Raw genomic sequence first — 26,687 nt, forward strand, 5'->3', positions numbered from 1 at the left:
ACCTGGCAATACTTTTATCTATCTTAATTCTAAATTATGTCATGAAATTCAGACGAGTTGTTTCCAAAATATAAAAACTTAAAATATTTGTTTTAACAATCAGTTGAGTTTTTAAATTGCCATTCTCTGGAAATTGTTAAATTGATTGATTAAATGTGTGAAGGATACGCCCAAAACTTCCGATCTAAATGTAATGAAGGCAGTTTTTAAAGCATTTAAGTAAAAGAAATTGTATTAATGAACTAAATATCGAATTAATTGATTTTCAAAATATTTAAAAAGAAGTTATTTTTGCTTTTAACACCGTTTACATTTTTGTATATATACATTAATTCAGAATTCAAACGTAAAATAAATACAAACGTAAAATAAAATAAATTAATAAAAGTATTATGTAGTTTTTCTCCAAAATAATATTTAGTTAAGGCTCCTTTTCAATAACATTTTAATATTTTCTAATAATTATTTACTTATAAAATATTTGAATAATTTGTGTGATGTTCTAGCTTAAATTTAATTATGAAATAAATTATTATTAAAGTTTTTCCCCTTCTAAATTCTGTAAAATTCTTTTGAATTGCTAAGTTTAAATTATCTTTATTTTATGGACGCAAATTGGTAATTTTTAACAAAAACCTATTTGTTTGCAAACGTGTAGTTTTCCCTTTAAACCTAATTTGATTGCTGTTTTTTAAACATTTCTGCTTTTTTTAGAAACATGTTTTGAAAATGTGATTTAACAATTTAGTAATACAGAGTAGATCATTGCATTATTTTTACTTAATATTGGAATTTGTTCATAATCAGGTGATTACGTCAATTTTTCGTAAAGCGGAATTACCTTTAATAAGTGAAATCGGAAGTTCTAAACTAACGCTTGTCGTTAATAAAAACTTTTTATTCCAAACGCTTCAGTTGAATGTTAAAAATTGTATTACGTCTACCCGAAATAACGGAAAGAATGGTGTATACAGAACATTGATTATCATTATAACATTTCATTTCACTGTTATTTATAATTTATTATCAGTTATAGTTTTAATGTTTGTGCATTTTATATTATAATATTTAATTAAGTCAAATTATGTTATTTTTATTGTTCTTAAATTATAGTATTTTAACAATTATATATTTAATTTATATTAATTATTATTAAATAGATAGAAACTTTAGGTGCTATGTATGCTCACAATGCTGTTTATTTATTGTTTATGTATGAATTAATTTTGTGTTTTATTTTTAGGAATATTCATTCTGCTTCTGCTCTTTAATTCAATGACGGTAAGTATTTTAAATACTTAGTTTATTTATTTGAAACTGGTATTGTTAAAAGATACTTTTTTATGAAAGTATCCTAACTTTTTTATTTTAATAACGTTAATTTAAGCATTATTAGTGTGACCATTTAACTTGCTAGCTCTGTTTACATGAAAGGAATTAATTATATTTCTTTAAAGCCAACATTCGATAGTTTGTGAATTTTATTATATAAAACTGCTATTTTTTTATTTATAACTTTTTCTATCATTTTTTAATTTTTTTCCATACCAGGGTTAGTTTAATAAAAGGGGACTTTTTGTATAGTTTCAAAATAATTGTGGTTTAAAATTTGGAAACAAGGCTTAATAAATAGTATAATTGATTTGAATACAATTATGAAAATATTTAATAATCGAATAATTTATAATCTTATATTTTTTGAAGTCGCTAAGGCACTGAGTTGTTATTTTTGAAGGAGTGAGGTTCTATCTCCGTCTGCGGCTTAAAATTCGTTTTGCTTCAGATCGATAGGTTCCAGCTTGTCTGGTTAGTAAAGGCGGCCTTTGCGCAAACATGACCACATTGCAGACATCACGCTGTTGGTCTAGAAATTGTAAAATCTGAGAGTATATTATATTACTATGTTATTTCTTTTAATATTCTGTCGTAAATTCTAATAATTAGGTAAAAAGTTGCTTAAATAATTTTTCAACGAATGAAATTAATAAATAAAGTTTTCAAAAAAGTACCAGGGAAGTACTCCCACCTAAACTATTTTAGTAGGTAATGAAATTAAGCATTGAAAAAAAAAATTTAACAAAACTACAATAAAATAGAATGTAAATATTTCTGTAATCTAATTTAGTTGTATCATTTAATAAAAATAGTTTTGAATTTTTATTAAGTAATCAAATGAAATGTAATCTGTCCTAAATATGCTAATAAAATTCGCTCTCTCTTAAAATATAACGTATTAATTAATAAATTCTTTTCCTTTCGAGTGAACTCTTTAAAAGCTTTTTACTTTAAAGGTTATACAAACTTCAGGAATCAATTCTCCTTTCAAATCAATATTGAGATCTATTTTTAACCAAGTGATATGATGCTCTTTTATATACAAAATCAATATCGCGAAGCTGAAAAATTATCTATTTTGCATTCACAATTGTATTTTATTTTCCTATGCCATAAACATTTGTGTTTTGTAGTTTTCAAAATTTTGTGATCTCCTATGCACCTAAATATAAAAGCTTGACTTTATAGGAATTGAAGGATTTAAGTACCTGGATACTTTTTAAACTAATGAGAATTTTACTTAAATGTTAAAAATTTGAAATTCAATAATCTTTTACCAAAATTATTTGTTTTGTTTGTTTAAAAATAATTATTTATTTTTAGATATGAACACTTTTTTTATTTTGGCATTGTTTTGAAAGTTCTTTTTATCTAATTAGTACATCGACTACTGTGCAGTAATTTGTTTGTAGAACTATTTAAAAAAAATGTACGGTTGTGTACGAAACAATTAATGAAATATTGATCACAATGTTGTGAAAAATGTAATCATTTTTAAAACGCGTACTCCGTACACAGTTTTACTAATTGTATCGTTGTAATAATGAAATATTTTACTTCAAAGCTCTATCTTCAAAAGACAAATATATTTTATGATTTAAATAACATTTAAACGCGAAATAATTCATGTGAAAAAGCATTTAAAAATGTTGTCCAAACTGGCTCATAACTTTTTAAATAATGCTCATAGACACCTCAAATTTTTTTCCATGTTTTTTGAATTATTTGAAATTTTAACAAAAGCATTTAAATTTTTTCCAATTTCATAGTTATTTTTTGTGTAATGCATTCCGTTAAATGAGTTTCTGTTCATTCCGTATGATACATTTGCGCAAAGATATTGCCGTATAAAAAAATTTAGGATGTAAAAAAATTGTAATTTAATAAACAAAAAATTTAATTTAATCGAAGGAAAACTATATTTATCGTTCGTTAATGTATATATTTTTTTGGTTGATAGTTAACAAAAAATATGTGTGATTAAGTGATTTAAAAAAATGATATTTTTAATTATTTTTTCATAATTTATTAATCTTTATTTAAAATGATAATTTTAAATAAACACCGAACCTGCATAATCGGTATCAATAAATATGTAAGAATTTAAATTTATTAACTATCTTTTTATTTATTCATTTATTTTTTTTGGAAATTTAATTAAGTGATATTAAGAAAATTAAACTCAGGACTCAATATTACGATTCTACTATAAAGGTGTCTCTCCCACTGTCTATTTACACTTGAATCCAACCAAACTATTGAAATACTTTAAGTAAAAAGTACTTGAAACAGAACTCCTACTCTCATATAAAACAAAATTTATTTCATCAAAAAAAAAAGAAAGTATTTTTTTTCCGTAATTAAATTTTTCCCACTAAACTGCATTTTCGCCGTATTCAATATTATTTACTATCAGTTTTAGTATTTATTAACAGATGAAGAAACTCTTAAGGAACATTAAATATAAATAAAAAATATACAATGATTTTATTAGCTAGTTTAAAAACGTACTCTAACATGAATTTGTTGATTTAGTAATTGCTAATATTTTCTACTACCTAGTTATTATTTAAGTTTACTAATTATTTCTGAGGCAAAAAAAAGGCGGAATGAATAGTCTGAGGGTAGGTGGGGAAAAAAAAAGAAACAAGAGATATCATAATTATAATAAATTTGATATTTTGTTATTATGTATGTATGTTTTTTCCCACATGTCATAGATAAAGGATCTCACTGAATACTATCTTGTTTATATAAAACTGCAAGAATGCATCTAGTCTGACAGTGACTATGGAGAAATTAAAAAGCACTTCTTCTGCCGAGAGCCTCCCTGCGTTCACAAGTGCCGTTTGCTTTCTGTGAACACAGCTGGTGGTATCTCAGTGGAACTTGTGTGACGTCATCTGCCACGTCATAGTCCCTCAGTGACGTCAGAAGCAGCTGGCTCGACTCTTTATCTCAAGTAAGTTAATACTTCCAAAGTATATTTTTCTTGTGTTCTACCTTCTAGCAATAGGTTTGCTTCTAATTATAAATGGCACGCTATTTCCGCGTACAAATCCTCTAAGTGACTTAATTCATGGCTAAAAAAGCTAGGTAGATCTTTGCCAGTGAGATAGTTTTACAAACATTAATTGGCTTCGTTAGAATGATTTTTATCTGTAAATGTTCAGTATATTTTCACTAGATATTTTATCAGAGAAATGCATATAGGGATTTTGTTTAATATAATTATGTATTGTATTACAATACCATATTTCGTTTCTATCTTTCATATTTTTCATTAATTTTAATGATACAATAATATAAAGCCTAATCTGGAATAAATTTCACCCAATACCCTATTAAAATAATATCAAAACTTAAAAAATGTAATTTGAGAATATCCTTATGCGTTTAAGTTCGAGGAAAATTTCAAGAAAAAGTTTTGTGTAGTTCTATTACAATTAAAGATCAATTTGAATATTTTAAGAAAAATAAAATATAAACGATAAAGAAACGTTTTCCAGCATGGAATAAATAAATAATGAACAAAAAACTATTTTTGAGAATGATTGCTTTCATGGTAACTAATTAGAATATGATTTGGTTACACTATGTAGGTTGATTTAATTGAACGAATCCTTTCTTTAAATACCTCAATTTTGAACGTTTATAATTATTTCATTGTTCATGCAAAATAAAGAGAACAGAATACGAAATTAATTTTTATTTCAATTAAAATAATTTAATTTCATTCAAAGCTTGTATGGAGCGTAAAATATTAAGTTTTCAATGAATTCGTTTTTTTCCCTTACTATTTTGAATAAGAGTTTGGAATTGAATTTTAAGACTTTATGTTGCCGTATGACCTTTACAACTAGATATCGTTTAATAAATTAATGAATTCTTATTTTATGTAAAAATAAAATATCCCTTGTTGGTTATCTATTTATACCATTCCAAATAAAGATTAAAATTAAATTTGCAAAGCTTCTTCTGATAATCTAATTATCCAAATAGAGATTGGAACTAAATTTGCAAAGTTTTTTCTAATAGTATTCAAATTATTCCAAAAAAGGATTAGAACTAAATTTTCAAAGCTTCTTTTAATAGTATTCGAACTATTTGATGCCCTAGTGTTTTAAATCTTATTATTGTCAAAATGCTTTCTTTCCTCAATAAAATATTAAGACGCACTTTTTCAAAAGGTTGAATATTTACTCCATCCTTTTTACAGTTTCTAGATAAGTACTTAACAAGTTTTCAGAATTTCTATTAATAACACAATCCGTGGCAACATTTTATAGCCTACATTAAAATTTAGTTGTTGTTTTTCACCAAAAATTCCCTCCTTAACACTTTAAAAACAGGGTTTATCATTATATTGCCCCAAGCTTAGCATTTCCTGGCTATTTTTTTGTTCCGTTGATTAACTTCGTTATTTAGTTTGCGGAAATTATTATCTGAGTGTTGTAAATAACACTGAATGTTGATATCAATGAACTCAAAATAAAAATAATAATCCTAAGCCTTTAAAAATCAGTATTTTGTCTGCAAAATTTAGTGGTCATACCCATCTATTCATATTTCTACTTTCAAACCATTAGCGACACACAATGTATTTAAAAATCCTTTTCATGAGAAAACCTTTTTTTAAGGAAAAAAAAAACTTTACGTAGATAACACCGCTTCGTTTTCTGGAAATGAATTAACATATTTACTCGTCTCAAAGTAAAAATCTTTTTGATCATTCCGGGAAACGTTTCCGCATATCATACTTCAATTACCGAGCCTCATCGTTACTATGACAACACCGATGACGTTAGAATAAAATAACCTTGAATTTCAGATCCAATGATATAATTTTATATCTGGTCTAATAGAGCAAGCATAAAAAAAGAAAATGCCGCATCTTTAAATAATGTAATTACATAGTTAAGAACATGACTCCCACAGCTAGAGACTTTTGAAACTGTGGAATATGTAGAAAAGTATGCTTCTGACAATAAAGTATAAGTTAAATCTATTAGTCTTTTAATAAATTTATTCAAATGTACCGCAGGTCGCAATAGAACAGGACCCGCCATCGTGATGTTGATTGGGTGTAAATCTTAATGTGTATATATTTCAATAACGGTTAAATTAAAATAGCCTATGGCACATATATTTAATTTCTAATTAAAAATTTCGCCTTTTTGTTACCAGTACTTAGTTACTTGGAAGTGTTACCAATATATTTTGCTCAGCACAACAGTTAGAGGTCTTAGGTTAATTCGAGAATATATCATTCATTGCTCAATTAGCTTGATATATTATGAGCCATACGCAATGAGCCTAAAAATATTAAGGACTAATGCATTAGTTTTTCCATATTTTAATAATATATTTTAAGATGATTCAATATACTTCTCACTACTCTATTTAACGAGTTAGCGGAGCTCATTAATAAGCATAAGAAAATTTAAGATGGCCAATTTTTCGAATGATTTCGAATTAGCGTTAGAGTATATGAGCTGATTGTAATCAGCTTAAAGATATCAGGGTGAATAGAAATGACGGAAGACTTGCCCAATTAACTTAGTACATTTTTAATTGACGTCGACTTCGAATTTTCCAATTAGCCCTTGGCATAAATGGTCCCGCAATGGACTGATCGTAAAAACACGGTTTCCAGTAGAACACCTAAGTCAAGTATCACTGGCTGCCGTCAGTAAGCGGGTGGGTGACCACTCAGATCAGCCTGCGTTCAGACCGAGGGTGTGCAGTAATGGTCCTCGTTCTCGGCTTCGCGCGTAGGTTTCGGGCTACCAAAGAGGGAAGCCATCCGCTCTGTAGAAGATCGAAATTGTGATTGCATGTTTTCGGAACATTTTCAGGGGTGTTTCCCAGACCGTCGCTATTAGTCCATTGGGCAGCAGCTCAAGTGCAACTTAAATGTATTATTTTGATAAATTTTTTCATGGATGATATCTTTTATAATTTTCTTTAGTCATCATTGCACTTAGCATTTCCTTTCCCCCTTTTTTTCTCATTCATAAAATCAAAGTAAAAAAAGAAAGAAAATATTCTTTAGCGGTAGTTGGCTATATGAAGTTTTGCTTGCTTTTACAGCTCTCTCTTATGCATGGCTTTGGATATACTTGGTTTCCTCATTTTGCATGGTTAAGGATATATTTTCTGTTTCGTCTGTATCTTCGTTCCAGAGGTGCATTATACATAGACATTTGTAAATGCACCCTCTAGAACCATGATATGAGCGACTAACTTCTATACTTCTTTCTGCATGCTGCTTTAACTGTTCATTGTTTTAAGTTATTTAACATTTTTAATCTTGTCTTACTTTGCTTGGAAATCATTTATTTTGGTATGCTATATATTTTTATTATCTATTTTACTAAATATTTTTAACTGCATTATTTGAAATTAAAGCAATTTCTTCATGATTTTATTGTATTGTAGGAATGCCAACTTCTAACCGTGCTTTTCCGTTGTATCGGAATTAGTTTCCCGTTCTTAATTTGTTGTATTATTTTTGTACTAATATTAAATTACAAATGTTGTTCCTTAAGCTATATTTTTTCTTCTTGCTGAAAATAAAATTCACAAAACGGATACTCAGATTTTATGAGACTGTTTCCTGGTATGTGCTCTGAGCGAACATTTCATCTAAGTGACGAAATAACTATCTCGGGGAAATGAATTTCATCAAAAGTTAAGAAATATTTAATCATTCCAATCGTCTTATCTTCATTATAGTTTTGTCATTTTAGTTAACAACCTTCCACAATGCTCTACGGTGAGGTTCCTAGTTGAGGAAACACTTTTGTCATATTTGCGAGCTCGCAGTTCGCCACAAATCACGTGATTTCGGGACGAAACGATTTTTTAACTAACGAAATACTGCTCAAAAATTGTTGAATGTGACATGAATAAGTGACAATTTTTCTTTCTTTCTGAGAGTGTGTTTGTAACGAGGTAATTATTCAAGTAATTAAAGTTTCTTTTGAAACTAAGATCAAATGTCATTTATAATTGATTATGACATCTTACGACAATTTGTTGTCATTTTCTTAGCTTTTTATTCTTAATTATAAACTATATCTGTAGACAAATGGATTTTTTCAAACTTCGTTAATTATTCCTAAGAAATAATCTTTGCGTAAGAAAAAATGTAAGAATTTTTAATTTTTGATTGGAAAAAATAAAATAAAAAATTAGCGAAGAGAATAAAAAAAATGTAGGTAATCAAAAAATGTAATTATTTCGTACGTTTCAAATTTCGCATGCAATATTTAATTAAATCCATTGAAGATACGAAAAAATATTGTAGTAGTTGGCATTTCTAATATTAGTGCTGTTTTATTTTCATATTTAATAAATGAAATATTCAATTTTTCATAATTTATTAATTTTTTATGTTAAATGTAAAAACATCCTTTTGCTGACTTTGAAATAGGTTATTAAATTGAAACAAAAAACAATTAAGGATTTTCCTCCTCAAACATAAGTTCGAAAGATAAACATTTTTATTTTAAATATTTAACTTTCAATTAAGATAAATGAAATGATAATGTAATTGAAATATTAAAAGGTGAAAAAAAGTGTTATTTTATTTCGATAAACATGTTTCTGTATTTTGAATACATATGTTTTCCTTAAGAAAAGTAAATTACCTGTAATAAATGAATTCTGTAAAGTGTAGTTCATTTGTAGTTTTATTTAGTTGTATTTTAATTTTTTATGTGTATCTCTTAATTTTTTAATCAATATATTTTGCTGAACATAATGATAAAAAATAAAATAATTATTATTAATTAATCAGATTTTTATATGATTCAAAGGGAGAAGTAAGCAAAAGGTAAATGATTACACATACAACGATTAATTGTAAGCAATCAGCTAATAGATGACTGATCATAAAGGTAACTGATTACTTAAGCAACGATTACTTACAATTGTATCGTGATATCTGACTGAAGTTATATGAAATAATAATTACTTGTAATCGTAGATCATAGTTATTCGCGATCATGATTCCTTTTACAATCACTATCATTATTGTAATTGTAAATGATGATTAATTGTAATCCGTTATATTTTACGGAAACCTGCAACGAAAACAAAGCACTTGAAGAGTGTTAAATGTTTGCTTCAGTGACCGTTTAAAGTAGTAGGTTTTTAACCAATTAAAAATTGTTTTAACTATACTTTCTATCGCAAATTTTTTTTTTGCTTGTAAAATAATTTAAATATCATTTCCAGAAAATAGTATTCATACTATATTAATATTATCAGTGATTTTCCAGAATTTATTTTTTAAAATAGTAATATTTTAGAATAAATAAAATTTACAGCTGTGTTTTTACTTATTTTAATTAAATATTTGTTTTTTAATTTGTATATTATCATGTTCTTTTGAAAGACATGAATCAAAACCCGTTATATTTTGTTTATATCTGTAATTTTTAACTCATTACATAAACCTAAAGCGCTTTTAGATTTTTTATATTTGCATTTATTATTTTTGAAAAAAAAAAGTAGATCAATAAAACAGTTGGTTTTCGTTCACATGATTATAATTTTGTGAAAGTTGAATATTAGTAGAATTCTAAATATTTTCAAATACCATAAGTTTCTTTTAGTGACTGATTATGTGTTAAAATAGGATGACATTTAAAAATATTTTGTTGAATTTATCGATTGCAACATCAAATTAGTGTCTACACGTGGCTTGAAATTGATTTGGTTTTGATATGTTTATTTATTCGTTGTTAATAAAATTCTAAAATAATTTTTGACTTCAAAAAGTGATGTGTAGTCTTTTATAATTTGTATATTATCTTGGTACTATATATATGGTATTATAGTGGTAAATTGTTAAATTTTCAAGCTTATGTTTTAAGTTTCTGACTTATATGTTTTAAGTTAGACACTAAAAGAAGACATTTTAAAGAATTTTTCTTCTTGTTGTAGAAGTTTGTAGCTATGTTTTATGAAATAAAATGTTGCAAATCATGACTTTTTTTTAAAAATTTCATTTTGTTGTAACGTTAACCGTTTTTATAAGTCATTTAACAAGAATGTAATTTGAAAAAAGTTTTATCTTCAAAACGTAAGTTTTAATTTTCCATTTTCACTACTCGTGAATTATTTTGTAGCCACTAAGTAAATATTTCGATTTCGCTTTGAGTATTTTATACTATTTATTATTGCAATCTTTTTTTGTTTATTTTAATTTATGTTATTACATGAGGAAAAAAAATTTAATTTATTTGAAAGTTTGTTCTGAAATGTGTATAATTATTACATGAATTAAATTTTCAAAAATGTCCCTTGCATAATTATTTTTAATGTATATTATTATTATTTCATTACAATACAAATTATAATTCTTTTCTTCACTAAGAAACAAAGTATGGTCACATCTACCTAAATGTGGTAAATTTTCCATCTTCCTGGGTGAATGGGAACACTAAAAAAGCTCGTTAATTTTTACCGAAGCACTTTGGTAATGATTTTGGTAAAATGAACTATTAAATATGGTTTTTTAATATCAGATGTGGTAAAACTTGGTAATGTTATCATGATATTTTAGAGAACGACATAAAAACCTTTTATTCGGCCAAATTTACTATTCAGTTTTATATTTTCTGCTATATGTGTGGTAATAAGAACTTATAATTTTAAAAACTAGAATTTCTAGTAAACCGTTACCACATGAATCGGAAAAATTACCAAATTAATGGTTTGAATATCTTATAGTTTGGTTTCATTAACCAGAATTATGTTGTTGCTGGAAATATCATCACCATATAGTACGGTAATTTTCCTAATTTTTTTCTACGTGTTATTAAGCCAACCAACTAATATAAATTATTCAAATATATTTTTAGTTCAACGAAACTAGTTTAATTTTTACAAGCATTGTAGATTCTTTTGCCTTTCTACTAAGCTTGTCTAACTTGCCAGAATTTTTGTCAATTATTTTAATACAGGCTTGAATGAAATTACTTTCAATAATTAACTTTCGGCAATTTTCTTAGAGTTTAATTCCTTTTTCTAAAAAAAATGAATACCACTAGATAGTGAAGATATCTCTGAATATACGTGTGGTCAGGCTATTTGCTTTAAATAAGAAAAAAGTTTTCTAATTACAGAATATTAAGTGTCCCATAATTCCATTAAATAAAAAAAAACGATAAAGCATTAATTTAGCGATGATTTGTTCTGGAATGCACTATGATAATAGTCTTAAATGTTTGCTGAAGTTTATCAGTTTTTATAGCAAAGCTTGATAATTCATTAACGATAAGCTAAAATTAAAATGAAAATATCGATTTTAGTTTCATCATTCATTATTTTATATCTTCTTAAAGATTGATTGTAAGTAAAATTATCTGACCCATCATTAATCGTAGTTAATTGCTATACATTAAATTATAAAGATGTCCATGTCTATACTTAATATTTTTTATAACAATGATTATCTTTAATGAGCTAAATCTTAAGGAAAACACGGCTAATAAAAATATTGTTTTGCGTAACACGTAAACGATATTGGTTCAATCTATATTAGTATTAATTTCCTATTTATTTATTCAGGAAAATAAGTTTAACATAATTCCATTTAAAAATAAAATATAATAGGTTTTAAATTCTGTGTAAAACTGAAATAATATGAAAACAGTGTGTTTTTTCAAAGTATAAAAAATGTTTTACTTCGTACCATGTTAATTTTTTTTTGTTTGAATTGAAACAATTCTTGAATTTGTAATATACAGTTTCTTCCATCTCGTCCAGTTTCTCCAGCTTTTTTCCAGTGTTCTCTATAAACATAATTTTCTGGCCGAAATTCTAACCTTGCACTAAATTAATATTTCTGTTTACCGAACAGGCTCATACATTACATGTAATTTGTGCATGAAGCTGGACATGTAATTTGTGCTCGAGCATATAACATTTTAATGAATCTCTTTATCTGTAATTTTTAATACTATTGTTTAGTGTTCGTGATATATTGAGCTATAAAGTAGCGGACTGTAACAAACATAAACATTTATTTTGAAACTTAATAACATAAAATTGACAAGATCATTTTGAGTAACAAGAGATGTTCTCTGTTCTAGAGTTGAATGGCAACTGAATAATAATGTGTTTTATGATATGAGCGCCGCCTCGTGGCAGTTCTTAACACTCCCCGCCGATTGGATGTTTAAATCCAATCATTATTAATTACAATGCTTATTACATAATAAAATAAAATGAAAAATTGACAATATTCATACAAAACATCAAATATACATACACGTAATTTCAACTTTACAATTATAATGAAAATTTTAACACAAGAATTAATATATAGGTAAAATACAAATGTTGCGTACTGATCTTTTAAGTATATTGCCTTGTGGCAAACGTATATTTACAACTCTTACCTTCCCATCACTTCCCTTAAATATTTCCTCAATTCTTCCTGTTAACCATTTAGTTGCCGGCAAATTCTCTTCTTTCACCAACACTAAAGTTCCAATTTTAACATTATCCTTACTGAACTGCCATTTGTGGCGTTCTTGGAGATTACTTAAATAATCTCTCTTCCAAAGTCTCCAAATTTTTTGAGAAATTTTAGAAATCTTTTCCCATTTACTGAGTCTATTTTCATTGATATCTGCAAGTTGGGGTTCTGTAATGGAAGTGATGGGTCTCCCAATAAGAAAATGCCCAGGTGTTAGGGTATCAAAGTTTTCGAAATCAGCTGACAATGGAGTCAATGGCCTGGAGTTTAATACTCCTTCAATCTCTGCTAAAACTGTAATGAATTCTTCCAAAGTAAAATTGGAGTTTCCCGCTATCCGTTTTAGGTGGAATTTAAAAGATTTAACGCCGGCTTCATATAATCCTCCAAAATTTGGTGATCTTGGGGGGTTATAATGCCAATCAATTTTTTCCTCGGCAAAATATTGAGCCAAAGGTTCATCTGGTGAATTAATAATTTTGAAAAGCCGTTTCAGTTCAGCGTCTGCACCCACGAAATTTCGTCCATTGTCAGTGAAAATTTTAGAGGCCTTACCTCTTCTAGAAAAAAATCTTTTCAAGCTAGCTATAAACCCTGTTGATGTTAAGTCACTTACAAAATCTAAATGTATTGATTTAGTACAGAAACATACATAAATTGCAACATATATCTTATTTAAAACACCTTTCCTTTGTCCTTTAAATTTTATATAAAATGGTCCACAAAAATCAATACCTGTTATGGTAAATGGAGGAGAAGGTTCGATTCGTTCTTTAGGTAACTGACCCATTAATTGTTGCTCTAAAACTGGTTTGTTTTTTGTGCACGTAACACAATTGTGTATTACCAACCTGCACAAATTTCTGCCGTTCACAGGCCAATATTTTTGACGTATTAAGTACAATAAAGTTTGTGCTCCGACATGTAAATATTTCAAATGAAAATAATGTACAATCATATAGGTTAAGGGATGTTTTGCTGGAAGGACAATTGGATGTTTAGTATAATCATTAGCACTTGAATTTACAATTCGACCTCCAACACGTATGAGACCCTTTTTATCAATAAAACAATTAAGAGAAGACAATTTACTTTTACCTTTCACATTCTCACCTTTCATTAAAGCATTCAATTCTTCTAAATATTCACTTTGGGCAAATTTTAAGAGAAAAGTTTCGGATTTGTTCAATTCTTCAAAATCTAAATACCTACCTGCCTTGTTCTTTGGATTTTTACAGTTATAGATAAATCTAAAAATATATGAAACTATACGAACAAGTTTAGAAAAATTATTGGTAAGTTTAAGTAGGTAATTATAAAACATAACATTTTGATTAGTTAAAGCAAAACACATATCCTCTTCAACAGAGGAACCTTTTTTTAACTCTGAAAGGTAAGAGTTTTCAGCAATAGAATTAGTGCACTCAAACACTGAAATCTCATCTTTTCTTAAAAACTCGGGACCTGACCACCAGGCCTCATTTTTCAGAAGAACTTCTGCACTAACTCCTCTCGTAAGAATGTCAGCAATGTTGAGTTTACCGGGAACGTGTGACCAAGATTCAGGATTGCTAAGGGCTTGAATCTCTTTCACTCGATTGGAAACAAACTGTTTCCATTTATTATGAGGTCCTTTGATCCAGAACAATGCGATCTGGGAATCTGTCCAAAAATGAACTGTCGGGGATCCTTTTCGTTTTACAATCTGTTCTATTTCTTTGGCGAGTCTGGTTGCAAGTAATGCACCCATTAGTTCTAGTTTTGGAAGAGTCAGTTTCTTTAATGGAGCAACACGACTCTTTGATGCTATAAGATTAACTGTGATTTTGTCACAGTACTTCACTCTTAGGTACACTGTTGTTCCGTATGCTTTTTGGCTGGCATCCGAAAATACATGAATTTGAAGTACCTTGGCATCATCTAGACTGGAGTCTAGAATCATTCTAGGAACTTGTAATTTAGAAATGTCAGACAACTCAGACCTCCACTGAATAAATTGTTGGCGAATGTCTGGTGGAAGTTCCGTATCCCACGGACACTTTCTAAGCCACAAGTCTTGGAGTAAACACTTGAGTCTTATTGTGTACGGACTAAGAAAACCCAATATGTCGAACAGTTTTCCGATAGTTCTTAAAACAATTCTTTTAGTAATGCTTTCTTTTCCATCGAATTTAAGCAAGTCTTTCAGTTCTACAGAGATGTAGTCTTCATGCACATGCCATGGCAGTCCTAGAACTTTGTGTAAATTGGCAGCTGGATTGGCTTTCGAATGAATGGGATGGGTTTCGAACCCGCAATCCTTCCATAATTGTACTAGTTCCTTGCTGTTTGAACTCCATTTACACAGATTCATGCTTGCTTCTGCCATAATTTTCTTGGCTTCGTCCGACATCTGAAAGGCAGATTTCACGTCGTCGAGAGCTCCTATGAAGTCGTCGACATATAGACATTCATTGAGCATATTCGTCGTAGCGGGATGCAACTCTTGATATTTTTTGATATGTTCCTTAATTGTGGCAGAAAGCAAGAAGGGACTAGCGTTGACACCAAAAAGAACTCTGCAAAATCTAAAAATATTTATGTCATACTGCTCACTTATGGCCGGATTCGAACTTGGAAAAAGAAATCTCACTGCATTTCGATCTGTCTCATTCAACGATATTTGAAGGAACGCTTTTTCGATATCTGCTAAGATCACCACAGCATTCAAACGAAAAAATATAAGCATGTTAAATATCAGGGGATTTAGGCTAAGTCCTGCGTATAAACAGTCATTTAAGGAAAGTTCACCTTCTTCATGTGAGCTGGCATCAAAAACTATTCGTTTACTAGAACTGACTGATTCTCTGTAAACCATGGAAAATGGTAGATAAAATAGCGGTTTATCTGTTTGTACTTTGTCTCTTGGGACCTTCTCTATGATGCCTTGATTTTCATAGTCTTTCAGAATTTCACGATAATCTTCATACAGTTCTGAGCGTCTCTCAAATTTTCTAATCAAATGATCTAGCCGTCCTCTGGCTACAGTTAAGTTATCGTTTAATTCCCTAAAATCATGTTTCCATGGTAGCCCAACTTGATACCTCCCTTCTTTGTAATCTACAGAATTTTTAAAGAGAGCTAAAGCAGTACTTTCCTCATCTGTATTATCATTTGGAACTATCCCAATTGACTCTAATTCCCAAAATTTATTTAACCCTTCATCAACATTGTTCTGTATGAAATAACATTTGGAATCATGTGGGTGTGTAGAGGGGATCGAACCTGTAACCATCCACCCGAAAACTGTTTCAATTAAAATAATAGAATTACCCCTTAATCGAATTTGATTTCCTTTTAACAATTCATAAAATACGTCTCCTCCTAAAAGAATCGATATTTTTTGCGGTAAATAAAAATTAGGATTAGCGTACTTAACGTTTTCGGGTAAATTCAAATTAGAAATATTTATTTCTTCCGAAGGAACATTTCCGGCTATTTCTGGCAAGATTAACAATTCGAGTTCCTTACTAAATGATTCCTCATCATTACTTATACGCGAATAAATCTTCTCAGTTATCGGAAATACTGTATTTTTTAATCCTATTAAATTTGACCTACAACGCGATCTTTTTAAACCCAATAAATTAGCTGCCTCTTCAGTAATTAGAGATTTCATACTTCCAGAATCGCATAGCCCTATTAAATGCAAATATTTTCCGTTCGATTGCAATATTTTAACTTTCACTGTAGAAAGAAGAACGTTTTTATTTACATTAAAAGAATATAAACATGGTGCCTCTTGCGGTTTGTTATTAATTTCATTTTGCATTTGTGATTGCGTAACTTCTTGTTCCGAAACTGAATTATTTCTTTCTTCCCTGCTCATTGGCGCCACACCCTCATTTTTGTTTTGATTTTGTCTATCGAAGAAAAAGTTCGCTCCGTGTAACATTGTACTATGATTCTTGTTACAAGATTTACATTTTAAATGAATTTTCTTACATTTAGACATTGTGTGAAATCCGAGACAATTAAAGCATAATTTATTCCTTACAACACATTTTAATCTATCATCTGCGTTAGAATCGATAAACTTTTTACATCTGAAAATAGGGTGGGATTCCATGCATCCTAATAAACAATTATTTTTGTTTTCGTTTTTCACCATTAGAGTTTTGAATTTCGGGGTTGGTTCCCGTTTAAATTCGCCTGAATTTCTGTTTACATTTTCTAGTGCTTGACATCTTTTAGTTAAGAATTCCGTAAATTTTTCCCAACTCGGTAATTCCGAACCCAATTCCATTTCGTATAATTTACGTGAGTCAATATCAATTCTTTGAATAATTATATAAATTAATATTGCTTCGCAAAGAGGGTTCGTTTCTAATTCTAGTTGTTTTAATGATCGCAAATTACTTTCAATTTTATCGAGCATCTGTCTTAAACTAGACGCAGATTCACATTTAACTTTAGAAAAATTAAATATTTCACCAATATGACTCATAATTAGCAACCGTGTATTTTCAAATCGTTTTTTCAATGCTTCGAATAAACTGTTGTACGTATCATTTACCGTAATTAATTGTTTAGCGTTACCCTTAAGTGCCGACTGAAGGTAAAACAATTTTTGTTGTTCTGACAACTGTTTGTTATCGTCAATTAAAGACATAAATTGCGTTTTGAATGACAACCATTCAACATATAAACCTGAAAATTCGGGAAGATTAATTGACGGTAATTTTAGTTTACAGTTACCAGAGGACGAACTATTTTCATTTGAATTAGAATTTGGATTTAAAAGTTTTTGAAAGCTTACCTCGCATGTTTCGAGGTCAATTTGCAGCCCATCTAAACTTTCTTCAAAATCTGGCAAATCCTCATCCGACAAAGTAGAATAGCATTCGCTGCGTAGATCCTCTAACTTTGTTCTAAGTTTATCCAAAGTTGATAATTTTTGAGTGATGTCCGTATTGTCTACAGGTAAATCAGTATTTTGCTGAAGTGCATTTTCAATCCTTGTCAATTGTCCTCGTATATAACCCCGTTTTCGGTTAAATACTGTTATTTGCTCCAAAGCCATTGTTCGTTTCGATTTCGTACTCAATTTCCACAAGCGTTCGGTTTGTCTTCGTGCTCGGCGATGACCACTTTTTGTTTAGTGTTCGTGATATATTGAGCTATAAAGTAGCGGACTGTAACAAACATAAACATTTATTTTGAAACTTAATAACATAAAATTGACAAGATCATTTTGAGTAACAAGAGATGTTCTCTGTTCTAGAGTTGAATGGCAACTGAATAATAATGTGTTTTATGATATGAGCGCCGCCTCGTGGCAGTTCTTAACAACTATATTAATGTAATTTGCACCAAGCAATAACAATTGTAAAACAGCTAATAAATTCAGGCACCGATTTAAATAAGTTTATTTTAAAATGTAGCGTATTAAGGTAATATCGTAGAATTACATTATAATAAAGAAAAAACTCTTCAAATTTTAAACTCTTATTTTAGAAAACAATCAAAATCAAAACGTAATAACAGCAGAGTAAAATAAGGAAGATAAATATTGCAGTTAAAATACCTTCAAATTAGGAATGCAAAAATATTTTATAAGAAAACTATACTTTTTTGATTTTTGTAAATTTTATCCTGATGTATCCTGAAAAAATATATGGAAATTAATCTGGGAAAACAGGATTCTATTATGTGATTTTCCGGCTAATAAAATTCCACCGACAGCAATGGAAAACTGTTAGACCATTCTGTTTTTATGTTATATAAAGATTTGTAGCTCGCTCATAAGTTCATATAATTAAAAATTTCTGATTTAAAAATGTTCCCGTTTCTGATTGGCTGGTTAATCCATTTGAACTTAAAACTTGTTTTCAAATGTCAACGCTCAAATTGTCAACGATTTCATTGGATCCTACGACACCATCGTCATATTTTTTTTAATTAGATACATTGTTAGAAATGTACGATAATATCGTTAAAGCTTGCTTCAACTTTTAACATCGCAATAAGTTGAACATGTTTCATTAATCTTGATTGCAAAATACCATTGTTTAACTTGAATGAAAAAATGGTTCATTATCTTATTGAGATTGCATCAATTTTGAACCATATTATGGTATCTATATTTTGGGTCAACGTTGCAAAGATTTTTCTGAGAGTGTGGAATCTATTACATTTTAAAAACATGCTTATCAATATACGCAGGAAATTAAATAAAAATAATTCAGTGAGACAGAAAAAAAAGTACTTTAAATAGGTTGCTACTTTGGGTCATGTACGTTAAAATCATGTACGTTAAAAATATCTCTCGCATCTTTGTAATACATTAGTGATACTCAACTATTCAGTCATCAAAAGTGTTACTTTTGTGAATTGCAAGCCTAACTTCAATATGTTTTCGGAAAAATCGGTTTAATAATGAACCATAATATTGGCTGAACTACGAGGCAAATTCGTTGGACTTGAATAAGATGTAAAATTGAATCATGTTTCTGTTAAAGTTGAATAATTGTATTATGCAATCAAGATAAAGAAACACGATAATAGGATACAACTTAAGGTTGTAAAAAATATGTTTCAATACACCACAATTTCTAGATTACAGATGTTTTAATTAAAAAAGAGAGAAAAACTACCGAAAATTTATTATAAAAGACCTGGTAACTCAGGGTGCCGGTACATTTTTATTCTGTAGGTTATTTTGGAAAATTATTTCATTTTGTGTGCTATAAAGAAGAAATTTTCTCAAAATTCAGGGTAAATTTTTTTTCCGGCAATTAAATAATTAGGAGTTGATATTGGATTTTATCGTTTTTGTGATGTATCATAAAAAAAAAGGTTTTTCTAGATTAGGGGGAAAGACTGTTGAAGTGGGGAAAGACTGTTGACTGTTCTGCATCCAAAAAGTGATCGATGATTGGAAATATCAATTTAAGAAATACGAAAAGGCTAGAAATATATACGGTTTGTTGTTTTCTGCTTAAGGCACCAGTTTATTCGCTTATACCTAATTTTAATTAGCAGCGCATTTCATCAACAGATGACGCAACTGAAAAAACTAAAATTAAAAATTTACTATATCAGACCATTACAATTGGATATTTTGCAAGGAGGTATGCTCATTGTGCTCTCAGGCAATTTCCAGTTCCTGCTGAAAATGATGGTGGTTTTAAAAATACTGTCCATGTTTTTGAAATCAGCTGCTCCATATGCTAATGTACCTAATAGCTAATTTTGATCTTAGGGAGAATAAGTATTAGTTCCCTAAACAGAACGCTGCAAACCATGCCAAAAATTTTGCCACTGTTTTTATTCTGCGAGCAGTGGTGAGAATGATCCAGTCAATTTTAGTATCCTTGAATTTGTAATTAAATTATTATGTGTGTTATCCACTGATTAATCGATCGATACATCATAAACACTAAACAAATGGTGTAGTAACTTTGATGAAAAATATTTAAACTTCGGATTTTAAATTTAAATAATTTCATTTGAAATAATTTCGGATTATAAATAATTTAACCAAAATGTGTGATGTAGCCCCTTTTAGCCCCCTTCTATTTTCTCCTTCGTACTCATTTTTAAGAATCCTCATTTCCACTCGAAGCCTGACATTATTTTTAAACGATTCCCAAGATTGGTACTTAGTTTCTGAAAATCCCATCGTTAGAAAAAAACTTTTCTTGGGCGTTATTTATTTATTTATTAATTTATTTTGGTCCACTATATCTTTGTAGCAAATTTTACTAAAACTGGAAACGGTGCACGGAAAAAAAAATTCTGGTAAAATTACAGTCTTGTATAGTAATGACATTTCATGTAAATAATAATAATTATAAATTCTGTTGAATATAACTAAAATATTCTGCATTCAAACAATTTTTTATCCGTTCATGTGGTAACAGTTTACCGGAAATGCTGGTTTTCAAAATTATAGTTTTTATAACCTCACATTCAGTAAAAAATACAAACCTGAAAAGCAAATTAACCGAATCAATGGTTTTTATGCCATGATCGAAGGTATCACAATAACTGAATTTTCCCACATTTACGAAATTTTATCACTTTAAAAATCTTATGTTATGGCTAATTTTACCAAAATAATTAACCAAGCAGGTAAAAATTGCTGAGTTTTTTGGTGTTTCCATAGAGCCAGAAACTCGCGAAATTTTACTATACTCTAGTAGTTGACAGTTTTGTTCATACTTTTTTTTTCAGTGTGGGCAAGATCCATTTGTGCATATGATCATCTCTTGTAAATAATTTTTTTAAAACCTACGAGTTAAAAAAAAAAAGAAAAAAGAATTTAAGAAGAAATCTTTTAAGAACTTGTTATGCTTTTTGATGTGTTGACGACAAATTTAAAAATAACCAATAGATAAAAAGCTTCTGATAAAAGCTGCTCCTGTGTTTATATTACCATTAAAGTTCGTTTAGAAACGACGAAACACGAATTTATTTTTTCAAAAAAGCGTTATTATGAAAACTACAAGTTGATAGCTCCACAATATGTAAGTTTTTTTCCTTCAGTAATTTATTTTTGCTTATGTTGTCCATAAAAGATTGACAATAGTCAATGGCCAGTTCTCTATTTTGAATGTAGCATTCACTTCATGACTTATCTGTAAGTCCGAAATATTTTGTTAAAAATTATTTATTAAATGACGAACGAGAATGTTCACAATTAGCATACACTTGAATGTAAAAAGTTTTGCTATTTTTTTTTTCTTTACATGTATCCCTGTTATCAGTTATTCTGTTTGTCTACATTTCAACATTGTCTACATACAAAATGTCTACATATTTATCATTATTTTTTTTACTTACAACATATATTTCAGACATGTGTTAATTCAGTGAGCAAAATAAAACAAAATTAAGATTCAGCTCTCAATAACTTATGTTCTTGAGATCGGATTCCCGCATACTAAATCAATCAATCTTGATAGTTCGAAGAACTAACCTGCTAATAACTTTATTCAAAATCTTAATTGAGTTAAGAAATAATACACAAAAACGTAGATACGCAAGACTATTTTTCAGGATTCTTGACAATCAAAATTAAATAGCCGCTATCTGCACAGTAAAAAATTCCAAATCAAATTAAGGTAAAAAGTACCGGCACTTAGGGTGTTAATCCTTTTTACTGTAAAATAAATTTTTACCTTTTTTTTTTTTTTAAATTTTTTTTAAAAAACTTTTTAATGGCCTTAGACTAAGTTCTATTAGTTTATTGTCTTGTTTTAGTCAATGACTGCATGTGTATGAAATATTTATTAAAATGACCGACTTCTTGGTGTTGTCATCGCTTGAAATAAACATTACCTTATCTGTAAAATCTAATTTACCTTATCTGAGTAGTTTAGATGAGTCGAAAAATACTAAATTTATATCGTTAAAGTGTATTACAGTTTCTTAGGGTTTAAAAAGAAAAAGTGACTTTAATAGACCATGAGAAATAGAATTGGCGAATTAAATTCAACCCTTCCCTGCATTGTTAAAAAAAAAATTTTAAATAAATTTTTTTCGCTATATTCTATTAGTAATGTATCACAATGTATCTTATTTATTTCTACCACATATAACTTTTACACGTTATGGTATTAGTGAAAAGTAAATAAATAAAACATAAATGTGTTTTTTGTTACTTTGTTTACTACACCTGCCATTTTAGAACTTTCAAAATAAATATTTTCTTTGTTTTGCGTATTTGGTATGCGTATGATTTAGTTTGTATTGATTGTTAGTATTCTATTCTTGCAAAGTAATTATTTATATTTTAATCTTAAGCAAAATGGCCACAATAAAACATAAAAAATAGTAATATTTATTTTTCTTCAAGCTGGGGATAAAGCGGAAGTTTTAAAATATTTTTTTCATGTCTAGATATAAATTTGTCATAACACTGACGAAATTATGTTATCTTTGTAGCCTATATTTACAGATAGCGTAATGGATTTCCGTGAAAATATGACCTTCAGAAATTTCCTTTAATGTTATTATTTTCATTAAAGTTATTTACCGATAATCCATACTAAAAATGATTAAGTTTCTTTCCTTTGATCACTGAATACAAAAACGTATATTCAATTAATGTATACAGGAAAGTATTTGAAATATCTGCAGAGCGAAAAATATAGTTTTCCATTTCGTTTTATGAAAAACAAATTTTATTTTTGCTAATAAAAGAAAGTGATGACTGATCTACCACGTGTAAATGTTATTCCCTCTTCTGCTTCATTTCAAAAATTAAATGCCTATTAAAGTTTACCTTACAGGCTTAAAACAATTTGGCTAAAATAATATTTTACAGAAAAATTTTAGTTTTTTAATAATTTTTTTAAAAATTTCGTTAATTTAGTTTTTTTTTAAATTTTTTACTTGCAAATAGCTGAATACTCTTTCTTCGTATGGAATAAAAGAAAAAGGTGACAAATCGTTATTCATCAATACTAAAAAATTATGCACATAACTGAAAAAATATACCGACATAATTAATGAAACTAAAATAATTAAAAAAACTTTTTTTTACAAAATTTATTTTTTGTTTGCTCTTCCCATTTGTTTAAATTTATTGCATTTAGCAAAACACGTTTTTAGTCTTTCATCCCATGAAAATAAAGATTAACTGTATTTAGTATCATTTGCCACGATGCTGTTGCTCGAGGCTAACTCATGGTAATCAAAATTTACCATAATTAAGCAATTTTCTTCTGTATTTATCCCTTTTGAGAGGCTGTAAAAACTTCTTTTCACAGTTATTAAAACTGCACCTATGATACCCTATTAAAACTGCACCTTCTTATCACCTATTAAAACTGCACCATTTACCATAACACCAGTAGTAACTATTACCAAAATGAATTAAGCACCATTGGCGTCAATAATAGCATGTAGATTTTTCAAGCTTCTCCTTAACGAAGTAGTACTACTTTTTTATTAAATTTGTTATCTTTTTCACAATTATATTTTTAATCCAATTATTATCTATTTTCAAAATTAGTTATGAATCATTGGTCGCCATAATCGAGATAATAGAGTCAATAATCGAGAGGTGACTTTTTACTATTTCTACTTTAATTTTGCTAATCATTACATAACATATTTTTTTAAAATTATTATTTTAATGGGATTCCAGCAAGTGACCTAGTGTGATTATCTCGATCCTGATTGGTTGTTGAAACGTAGCATTTGTTTACGTTAGCGACTTTATTCTATTTCAAGTAAGTCAAGTACCAATTCCCTTATGTAACACAGTCTAAATACAACACCACAATGATTTTTTCGCAAAGACTTCAATTCTTTCACTGTATATTTACACAAAGACAGGCAAGATGCCATGTAGAACATAAACAAACTTATTATGCATCGAAGTTGCCAAAAGTACAAAAATATGTCACGGTTACAGTGAAATACATAAACAAACAATTTATCTAAGTTAAATAAAATAAAAAGACGAGAAAAAATTATATTTAAATAAATTCGATGAGCGATACGGCTATGTACCTATATAATTAACTTAACATTAATTAACATTCTAAGTTATGTAGAAAAATTTAGCTCAACTTTAATACGCCATTTGGCAAGATTTGCTGGTTCTGACGTCATAGGTCACGTGTGGGTATTGTTTGTCTTCATTTTGGAGTTCAAGTACCCAATTGGGTATAATATGAAAAAAACACAACTACTTCCACTTAGTAGGAATAACATTTACCATGACGCTATGCTAAATTCTATGCCACTATCCACATAAATCAATTATTAATCAAAAATCGAATATCAATTACTTTTCTTTATAATGCAATAAAATCTGGCGAGCAGCTATTTAAACGATCAAACACTTCGTATGTTTATTTATGGCTTGAAGTTATGCTCGCAGAAAATGTCATTCTTGGGTTAAATTTAGTAGGAATAACACAACCTGTGACGTAGGCTATAGTATACCCAATTGCCGTTATTTTAAATTATTTAGTTATATATGACCACGTTTTAAAAGCATAACTATAAACAAAATAAGCACGTGGTCATAGAAAACTTCTTAAATACTAATTTGGTGCAGTTGTAATTTATATTTGAGAGGAGATCTAATCACAAGATACAAACTAGTACCATAACTCCAGAATCAAAACAATTAGTCAATTTAATGTGATTTTGCAGGAAAAGAAACTGCTTCAAAAGTTAACTTGTATTTTATATTCTGAAAACCTAGCCATCATGACAACACTTAAAGATTGCAGCAAAAGCTTGGTATAGTCAATTAAGTATATTTTTATACTGAACCTGATGAATTAAGATCTCAAAATAATTATGTTCTTTTTTTTAAATTTTATTTTTTGAAACGCCTGAACATAATTGTCACAATACAAAAGAAACGACCAAAATCAAAATAAGTTTTTTGAAAAAAATTAAATCCAATGCTAAGAAAAGGATCTTTGTGATATGAGACTTAGCTCTCATCTCGCCTGAGTCATAATTTATGGCCGGTTTGATCTTGGCAATGAAAATGGTCTCCACGCGGCCCAACCTTCACCTTGACCTCCTAACGAAGCGTTATATCGATCTTCCAAACCTCAGCCACATTTGGCTGCATTTACTACTTTTATTTGGCGATTTTCGATACCGCTGTCTCGCGCAACGTCTAAGAAATCACTTGACTGTTTTCAAATCAAATGGTGCTTTTAAAAAAACATAATTTAAAAGCCACGAATTCTTAAAAAGTATTCGATTGCTGATTCTTCAATTTTAGGTATTTTTAAATTATCTCTTTAACATATCTTAACTAATTTTTAATAGGTTTGGGAAGCTAATCTTGGCAAAGAGAAATAATTTTGGATACTCTGATTTTTAAACTTTTTATAAATGTAACAGTGCCCAATTCAAAAGCCTTACTCCTAAATGTCTCAGTTGGCATCGTTTCTGAATCAGGTTCGAATTCAAGCTATTATCCATGTTGACTGAAATATTATGATTTCTTAATGGCTTTGACTGTATTAATGACAAAAAGTGTCAACAACGAGAGATAAATTTTCAATTTTTCAAAAGTTTGTCAAGTTCAAGACAACGTTTGTCAAGAAAAGTTTGTCAAAAAGTTTCAACAACCAGAGACAACGTTGGGTTAATCATGGATGTGTTTCCTCTCTATATAACGGAAATGCAGGCTAATTTAATTTTTCTGAAGAGGACACTATACCATGGGAGAAATGTTTCATTGCAAATTTTTCTATGTTTGCGATGAAAAGTTTCTCCGGTGCTATGGCGTACCATCTCACATTATATATAAAAAAAAAGCTAATAAAAAGAAAATGAGTGAAAAAAAAGCAAAGAAAACTATGAATGTCATGCTTAAGTAAAATATTTTTTAACTTAGTCGAAAAATATAATTTTGTTGTTAACATGGAAACTATTTTTTCCCGTCGAAAATGACTTTAAAAAAATTTGAAATTATTTGTTAAATTTAAGATTTTGAAACAAATAAAAGTATTTATTTTATTTCAAATTGTTAAAACTGATCTTTAAAATTTTTGAGAAAAATACCAAGCCAAACATTTTCTTGTTCAAGACAAGTGTTTGGCACTTATCTAAAAAAATTTAAATACTTCAAACAAATAAAATTATTTATTATATTTACTTTATTACGATGTGTATGAAGAAGCTATTTCGGCTGTACACCAGTGCAAAACTGGTTTGAAAAATTTCGATTAAGGGTGCACCACACCAGTTTAAGCTGATGGAGATACAATAAAAACATGAATTGATGTAAACCTGTGAATAAAATCCAGTGAGACTGGCTGAGAGATTAAAATTATTGAATGGGATACCTACAAGTGACGTAGTGTGGGTAGCTCGATCCTGATTG

The 26,687-nt window shown here is 28.8% G+C and overlaps 1 protein-coding gene and 2 long non-coding RNA genes across 3 annotated transcripts in view; 2 read left to right on the forward strand and 1 right to left on the reverse strand.

Annotated features, from left to right (window-relative positions):
• LOC139425530 (uncharacterized) overlaps positions 1–3,678 on the forward strand; it is a 100,226-nt gene extending 96,548 nt beyond the window's left edge. Inside the window, exon 3 of the long non-coding RNA XR_011636714.2 lies at positions 1,244–3,678. This is a non-coding gene — a long non-coding RNA (uncharacterized LOC139425530). The remainder of the gene's footprint in view (positions 1–1,243) is intronic.
• Positions 3,679–4,172: 494 nt separating this feature from the next.
• Positions 4,173–10,332, forward strand: LOC139425529 (uncharacterized). The gene is made up of 2 exons (XR_011636713.2): positions 4,173–4,297; positions 7,429–10,332. It is a non-coding gene; the product is annotated as an uncharacterized LOC139425529 (long non-coding RNA).
• A 1,196-nt stretch (positions 10,333–11,528) lies between these two features.
• Positions 11,529–17,894, reverse strand: LOC147806035 (uncharacterized). The gene is made up of 4 exons (XM_087149504.1): positions 17,631–17,894; positions 14,185–16,046; positions 12,753–14,082; positions 11,529–11,630 (listed from the first exon to the last, which is right to left on the reverse strand). Exons 1-4 carry the CDS (start codon positions 17,892–17,894, stop codon positions 11,529–11,531), a joined length of 3,558 nt encoding a protein of 1,185 aa, XP_087005630.1.
• Between the last annotated feature and the right edge of the window lie 8,793 nt (positions 17,895–26,687).

Source organism: Parasteatoda tepidariorum, chromosome 8 (assembly GCF_982258835.1).
Source record: "Parasteatoda tepidariorum strain Cologne lab strain chromosome 8, Ptep-v5.0, whole genome shotgun sequence".
NCBI lineage: Eukaryota > Metazoa > Arthropoda > Arachnida > Araneae > Theridiidae > Parasteatoda > Parasteatoda tepidariorum.